Source organism: Canis aureus, chromosome 26 (assembly GCF_053574225.1).
Source record: "Canis aureus isolate CA01 chromosome 26, VMU_Caureus_v.1.0, whole genome shotgun sequence".
Taxonomy (NCBI): domain Eukaryota; kingdom Metazoa; phylum Chordata; class Mammalia; order Carnivora; family Canidae; genus Canis; species Canis aureus.
The window spans coordinates 26,000,587-26,008,663 of NC_135636.1; the positions used below are offsets into that span (position 1 = coordinate 26,000,587).

The 8,077-nt window shown below is 60.8% G+C and overlaps 1 protein-coding gene across 1 annotated transcript; it reads right to left on the reverse strand.

Annotated features, from left to right (window-relative positions):
* Positions 1–1,632: 1,632 nt before the first annotated feature.
* On the reverse strand, positions 1,633–6,659 carry SOX12 (SRY-box transcription factor 12). Its single transcript, XM_077872597.1, has one exon. It carries the CDS (start codon positions 6,256–6,258, stop codon positions 5,281–5,283), a length of 978 nt encoding a protein of 325 aa, XP_077728723.1. The 5' UTR covers positions 6,259–6,659; the 3' UTR covers positions 1,633–5,280.
* Positions 6,660–8,077: the final 1,418 nt, after the last annotated feature.

The following is an 8,077-nucleotide window of genomic DNA, read 5'->3' on the forward strand; positions in this document are numbered from 1 at the left end:
ATTCATGTTTAGGCATGCCAAGTTTGAGGTGACAATTAGACATCCCAGTGGACATGACAAGGAGACAACTAGACACAAGTCTGGCAACATCAGGATGGAGATATGGACTTGAACATATATAGCATATATACAGCTATATTAAGCATCATTCGAAGATGGCCCCAAGATCCCCGCCCGCTGGTACATGCCAACATAACCTGCTACCCTCCATGGGGGTGAGACCAGTGAGTATGATGGAGGTCATTCTTGTGATTTGGTTACGTTATATGGCCAAGGTGAAGGGATTTTGCAGATGTGATAAGGTCCCAAATTAGTTGATTTTTAGTCAATCAGATGGGAGACTTTCCTAGGTCGGCTCGATCTAATCAATTGAGCCCTTTAAAAGAGAGCATTCCCTGGGACGCCTGGCTGGCTTAGTCAGTAGGGCATGTGACTCTTGACCTTGGGGTTATGAGTTGTAGCCCCATGTTGGGCATAGAGACTACTTTAAAAAATGAATGAATCAATGAATCAATGAATCAGTCAATTAACGCAAGCCTTCCCTGAGGCAAGCAACTGGAAGCTGCAGAAATATTCTTCTTCCTGGCCTTGGCAAAATAAGGTGCCATTCTGTGAGAACACTGGGAAGACAGACACTGGGAGTAGCCCTCTGGATTCAGGAGTGGCACCAGCTGACAGCAGGGAGGAACCCAGAGTGAACTTGACCCCAAGGAACTGAATTCTGCCCCCACAACCATGTATTTGGAAGAGGAGGCTGAGCTCCAGAAAGCAAGGCAGTCCAGTCAACACCTTGATGCGGCCCTGTGAGAGTCTGAGCAGAGAACTCAGCTAAGGCACGCCTGGATACCTGGCCGGCAGAGACTGGAACAATAAATGCCTGTTGTTTTAGACTGAGAAGTTTGGGGAAATTTGTTACCCAGCAAAAATAACCAACACCTTGGTGTACAGGTGTACTTAAAGCCTTGGAACCAAGATGGTTTAAATACCCCAGGTCTGGGAAGCCATGGATGAGTGACTACATGAACCAAGTGAGATTGGAGTGGGACACACCCCAGCCCCATCCTCAAACGCTTCCTATTCCTTTCAGCCTCTAGGTGTCCCCAGAGTCCACACAAGCAGGTCTCTCCCCACCTTTTCCAGGTCAGAATCCATTTCCTTCTGAAATGGAAAGAAGCAAGTAACAATAAATGGTTTCCCTTCTGTTCTTACTTTCCCCTCCCCAGCATTACATATGGGGACCTGAGGCCTGCAAAAGTACCCTGCCCAAAGTGCCACAGCGATCTAGGACTATCCCAGCCAGGCACTGTCTGACAACAGCGGTGGCGGCAGCATACTGAAGGGCAAAAAGACCTACAACCTCCCTCTCTCCAGCTTCTACCAGAAGAGGGATCTGCAGTCACTGGAGGGCTGAGGCTGCAGTTTCTAATTGATGCCGCCTGGAAAGGGTGCGGCCCTGAGGCTAGGGCTGCTGGCGTGGGGTGGGAGGGGGAAGGAAGAGACCCCCTCCTGAGGTCAGGGGACACCAGAGGAACCCAGGTGCAGGTAGGGCCAGCAACCCAATTCCCTTTGTCCGGGCCCCTCACTCTCTCCACTGCACAGAGTTCCCCCCAAAGCACACGCGGAGACAGAGTCTAGGGTGCAAGATATTTATTAGGCATAAAGACACCTGTGAAAAGAAGAGGGAGCACGCAGGATTGAGTATGGGAGGTCAAACTGCGCTGCAGGCCTGGCAAAGCTCCGGCCACCCTGGAGGGGTCCGGGGTGAGTGTCGGCAGGGGGGAGTTGGTGTACTTGCACTGCCTGTCAGGTCTGTCCCCCACGCTGAACCCAAAAGGCCAGGCCAGGCGTTTGTTTATACCCCATCTCCCTGGGAAGCTGGGTGCAGGCTGCCCTGGGTGGATTGGCTCTGGCAGCTGGAGGCCATCCACTGACCTTACTTCTCATGGCCGGGGAAGTCCTTCTTTCAAGGGCGTTTCAGGTGGCACCTATCTTTGTATTTCTCACCTTATCAATTCTTTCCTAGAGGACTGATTGATTGCCACCTTGCTTTCAGAGAGCACCGTCACTAATTCTTGCACTTCCCCCACCCAGAACCCCTCTCCATAGGGACCTAGCCCTCCAGAGCCTGCCACACTCTTCTCTGAAATTGCCTTTGGGTATCCCAGTCCCCAAATACCCTCTCTGAATGAGGTCTGCACACTTGGCCGTGGTTCTTCCCAGGCACACAGGCTCTGTTCAACCCTAGGAATTCACTGGATCTGGCAGTAGAGGAATTCGGGGGGGGGGGGGGGGAGAAGGGTGTCAGGAGGACAAAGAATTTTGAAAAGGCTTTCCTCTGCATCCTGAACCCACTGGTAAGAATTTCAAGGTATTGCTGTGGCTCCCGTGGCTCTTCCTTACTCATTCAATAAATCTACACTGTGGGCCAATGGTGCGCCAGGTGCTGGGACCAATCCTACCCCACTAGAAGCCCTGAGGGGACAGCCTACCACTACCTGCAGAGGCAAACAGGGGAGAGGTAGCACCCTGACCTAACACTCCACAGGGAGAGAGAACCCAAGCGTGGGGCCCTGACTCTGACCTTGGCTGCTCGCAGGCCCTCCTACACACTGCATTGCCATCCTGACTCTGTTTCCTCCTCTGGACAGTGTAGTAGTACATTTTGGGGAGCATCTTATTAAATGCTTCTCACCTCAAACTTCATCTCACCCTGCAGCAGGCACTGTTATCATCCTCACGTTACTCCTATGAAAAGAATCAGGGTGAAGTCAACTTTCCCAAGGTCACACAAGTTCTGGGTGGTGGTGGTGGTACTGGGGCTTTGGAGCCCAGACAATGTGGCCTGACCCTTCTAATTCACGTTAAGGTCAGGGTCAAACTGGGCCCCTTGGACCAGGGATGCCTGCACACTTGGGTTCATTTGAGCACTCGGACTTAAAAATTTCTGAACCAGCTTTCATTTTGCAACTGAGATGCTCATAGAAACATCCAGGTATCTACCTTCTCTTGGAAAATCTGGCCACTGTGGGCTGCATTCTCACAAGGTCACAGCTGCCGGAGGTGAGCTGCTGCCCCCAATGAAGTCGGTCAGAAAGCCAGTGTCTACCCAGCCTCTCTCATTTATGTCACACGCCTGGCCTTGAGGATGGATGAGTTTGTCACCCTTAATGAAGACCAGGGAGTCCTGAGAGAGCAGGAGACAGAGGCCTAAAGGGGCCATGTGCCTTGCCCATGGACCCCACTCTTCCAGCACGGTGCTAAGTCACATGGACTTCACTCTGGCCAACTGTCTGGGGGACCGTTGAGGAAAGGCAGAGACATGTAGAACCACAGGGCGAGGTCGGGGCAAATACACTTTATTCAGTCCTGGCATCAGACTGGCGGAAGTCCTGCTGTGGGTGCCAGTGCCCCAGACCAGAGGGACCCCTCCCCTCAGCTACTAGACTAGTTCTCCAAGACCACAGACAGTGACATCTCTTCACTCACATGACGTTTTCTGGGTTTTTTCATTGTCTTTTTGTTGTTTTTTCTTTAAAAAAAAGAGAAAGAGAGAAAGAGAGCAAGAAAGAGAGACAGAAAAAGAGAGAGCGAGAAAGGCCCAGAGCCGGAGCACCAAGCTTAAAGGAGGCAGCTGGTGGCTTTGTCAGCGACGGGAACGCGTGGGGCAGAGACCTGCGGAGACCCTGGGCAGGGGTCCAGGAGGACTCTGGGACCGTTTGTTCCTGAGATTTGTGTGTGTGAATGAGAGTGTGTGCACACCCGGGAGGGTGAACACACGCCGGTGAGATACAGGTAGTGAGGGCAGAAAGGGGTGTGGGGAGGCCGGAGGGGCGGAACTTGATGGGAGAGCTGGGGAGTGAGAGGGGCAGGGTCCCCGAGGGCACCCCGAACTGAACACAACCTCCTCAGACAGCAGCCCTGTACCAAGTTTTCACGTGGAAAAACAGGCGCAAACGACACACCTCCGCTACTCTGACCCTCCCTCCAGTCTCACTGGCCCAGTCGATAGTCTTTCTCAAGCCAGCTGTTTAAAAGCGGGGCTCTTCTTGCCACTCCGGCTGCTATCGTGGCTCAGTCTCAACACCCCCCACCCAGTACCACCGTGCCTCAGTTTCTCCCACTGAATACTGTCACTGTGGGCACAGGACTCGAGTGATAGGAGGGAGTGGCGGGCGTAGGGAGAAGCCCAGGCTGGGAGTGTGCCTTGTCGTGATGGGGCACTCGGCTGGGGAGGGGTGGACAGAGCAGCAAGAACCCTGTCCCCAGACAGACTCCCATAAATGCCTTGGTGCGGAGTTTCCTTGGGCAGTCCTCTCGTGGTGCAGTTCCAGATGAAGACCCTATTCTCAGTTCCCAGGTGGGGGAAAGAAAAGGGAGGTTTCTGGGACCAAGGTAGACTGTGGAGGCAGTCTAGCGGTGCGTGTAGGTAGGCTGGGTGGGGGTGGGGCGGGGATGGGGGTGGGTGGCGGTGGGAGAAGGAGATGCACGTCAATCTAGGCAACCCCGCAAGGAAAAGGGGTTTTGCCACCAGGGAGAGTTCCAAGTTCCAAACCAAACCCTTCCGGGCCAGCTAGTCTCCTTCTCCCCCTTCCTAGTGCTCCTCCCATTAAGGCAGCGACGCCCCGTCGGGTTGAAAGGAAGCCGCGGCTCCCGGATAAAAGATTTCTCAGGATCGCTCAACACCCTCCCCACTTCTTCCCGGAGCGGGCCACAGAAGCGTGCGGTCCGACTGAGACCGGCCCCCTCCTCCCAAGGAGCATTAAGCATGCGCGAGAAGGGGGCGTGCCCCAGCGCTCCGGGAGGGGGAGGGGGAGGGGGAGAGAGAGGGGGAGGAGAGGGGCCTGGGAGGAGCGCGCGGTGCCGCCCAGCCGCAGCGCCCCCTAAACAAGAGAAGAGGCGGGCTAGGCGGAGGGATTCGGGAGCAAGGGCAGGGGCGTGTCCTCCGGCCACGAGGAGGGGCGTGTGCGAGGTGGGGGAGGGGTGCAGGTCTGTAGGAGCGGACGGGAGGTGTAAAGGAGGGGGGCTGGCTGCTGGTGGCTGTGCGGGAGGGGGCAAGACGGGGCGGGGCTTGGATGTCAGGGAAAGAGTGGGGGTTGGGCTGCCTTGGGGTGTGTCTGCGGGGGAGGGGCATGTCTGGATTCGAGGGGGATGGGCACGTCTAGGAGGGGGGAGGCTGCGCGGGAGATGGGGTGCCAGCCTCGGCCTCCGAGGGGCCCCAATACCTGATTCCTGTATGTAAACAGCTGGTTTGGGGGCGTGCGCGCCCCGCTGACGGTGGGCTCAGTAGGTGAAAACCAGGTCGGCGATGCTAGACGGGCGCCAATCCCCCGCGATCATCTCGGTAACCTCGGGGGTGCAGTAGTCCGGGAACTCGAAATGCGACGTGCCCGAGGGGGGCGGCAGGTCCGGGTCGCGGTCCAGGGCGCTGCAGTCCAGGCCGGCGGGGCCGGGGGGCAGTCTGGACAGAAAGCCCAGCGGCTCCTCCCCCGACGCCACCGTCTCCTCTTCGCCTTCCTCCGCCGCCGCCGCCTCCTCCTCCTCTTCCTCCGGCTCCTCGTCCTCCGACGGAGTGGGGGAGGAGGCGGTGACAGCCGCCCCCTCGCCCGACGGCCCCTGGGCGCGCTCCGCGGGTCCCCGGGCAGCCCGCCCCGCCGGGACCATCCTCCACAGCTCCCTCCCGGGGGTCTCGACCAGGCGCACTTCCAGCAGCTCCTCGTCGTCGTCCTCGTCGTCGTCCTCGGGCGCCGCCGCGCCGACCCCCAAAGGCCCGCCCGCTGCTCGGCGGCCCCCGCGGCCCGGCAGCTGCGGCCCGGGCTTGAGCCGGCTGCCGCCGCCGCCGCCGCCGCCGCCGCCGCCGCCACCGCCACCGCCACCGCCGGGGGGGCGGGGCCGCGCCTTGGCGGGCGCCCCCTTGCTCTTTTTGCGCGGCCGGTACTTGTAGTCCGGGTAATCCGCCATGTGCTTGAGGCGCAGCCGCTCCGCCTCCCGCACAAACGGGATCTTCTCCGAGTCCTGCAGCAGCTGCCAGCGGCGGCCCAGGCGCTTGGAGATCTCGGCGTTGTGCATGTCGGGCCACTGGTCCATGATCTTCCGCCGCTCGTGCTGCGACCACACCATGAACGCGTTCATCGGTCTCTTAATGTGGCCGCTCGGCGTCTTGCACCAGCCGGGCTCACGCGCCCCCTCCTCGGCCGGCCCGGGCCCCGGGGGCGGCGGGCCGCCGTCCCGCTTGGCCCTCGCGCCCCGCTGCTGCACCATCGCGCCTGGGCCCGGGGCCGCTAGACGCCGCCGGGGGCCGTCCGCATCCTCCGCGGCTGGGGGTGGGGGAGGAGGCAGCAGCGACGGAGGGGCGGCCCCGCCCCGCAGCTCGGCCCGGCCCCCGCGAGCTGAGGAGCGAGGAGCTGGGCGCTCGGGCCCAACGGACGGCGGGGGGAGAAGGTCAGCGGCGCGGTCTCAGGCGGGCTCGGCGCGCCCCCGCCGCCTCCGGCAAGTTGCGCCCTGCCGCACGCTGCACATTGTTTTGCGGGGGCGGAGGAATCGCACCCTCCGGCCCCCGCGGGCTCTCCTCGCAGCCTCCTGCTCAGCCGCGGCCCGCGCGCGCAGCTCCCCGCCCCGCCGCCTTCCAGTGTCTTTCTCCCCGCGCGGCCCCGCCGGCGCGCGCTCCACCCCTCCCCCTCGCCGTCTGCGGGCCGCTGCGGCGCGCGCGGGGCCGCCCCGTGTAAACACCGAGGTGCCCGCTTGGGCTGCGGCCGGGCCACGCCTCGCGCTCGGGCGGCGCGTCACCCGTTGCTGGGCAGAGAAGCTGGTATTTGCATCTCCCAATCGCTGGCTGCCGGGGCGGGGCGGGGCTCGGGCTGCGGGGCTGGGCGGTCTCGCGGCTGGGTTGGAGGGTGTCGGATGAGGTCGGTTTCTTTTCTTAGGCTGGGGACTGGAAGGAGGGTGGGGAACGCGGAGCGTGCTTCCCATCTGCCTCTGAGAGCTCGTCCCGCCCCACGTTGCCTTTGAAATTTTAGCTTATTCAGTGACACCTGCCGCCAGGTGGGACCTCCGCCCCCTCCTCTTTTGGAGGCGTCTTTCTGAACCATCCCAGAACAGAATGTGTGTGTGTGTGGGGGGGATACTCAGGATCGGGAGAGCTCTTCAAGGGGCCAGACTCATTGTTTCACAGATGTAGCCCCTGCCTAGGACACACAGGGTCCAGCCACACAGGGGCTGGACAAATGCTTTTGAACGCAATGAACAAAGCTCTTTCACATTTTTTTGACTCTCGTTTGAGGCGCCACAAGAGTCCTGAGAAAGAAGAGAGAGTATGACGCCCATTTTCCGGATTCGGAACAAGGAAGACAAGCCGACTAGGGCTCGAATCCTAGGCTCGTGGTCCCAGCTCAGCGCGTCTCGCTGGGGCATCTTGCCTACCAGTCAAGGGTCCTGGGCAGGACTGACTGTCCGCTTCGCTTCTTACAGTCTTCAGGCGAGGTTCGAGGATGCGGGAGTGTCCCATCCCAGGTCCCACCCTACACCGCAACGCGCAGTTTGCGGGACGGGGGCGCGACGTCCCTCCCGAGCCTGGAGAAGCGTGCGCGGGCACGGGGGCGGAGCCAGGCCAAGGGGCGTGTCCGCGACGCATGCTCGAGGCGCGTGGCGGGGAGGGGTTGCGCGCTCCCCGCTCACCACGTGTGAGCCCGCTCCGGCACCGCGGGCCCTGTGCTGCCCCCGGGGGAGGTCACCTTCACGGCGCCACGGGCCTGGGCGATGGGAAGGGGCGCTGGGGCCTCGCCCCTCAGATTCAGGAGCTGGGGGGGTCGGGATCAGGGTCTCTAAAGTGGCATTCGGCTGGGGCGCAGAGGGCAGTATCCTATCGGAGGGCGGAGGGTGAGAGCCCGGGGGCAGACCTCACCCACCACCGGGTGGGTGGGGACCCAGAGCACAGCCGGAGAGTGTGGGGCGGAGAGGAAGGACTGAGGTGCGGCTCTGCAGACGCGGGGGGCGGGGTGATGCTCTGGGTGCCCGGGAGGGAAATTGGAGCGTGGCCGGCGGGAGGGGGAGACTCTTAAAGGCACAGGGCTCTGGGAAGGAG

Bases quoted from the DNA above. Each gene is read 5' to 3' on its own strand.
- SOX12 (XM_077872597.1), bottom strand. From the start codon at position 6,258: ATGGTGCAGCAGCGGGGCGCGAGGGCCAAGCGGGACGGCGGCCCGCCG.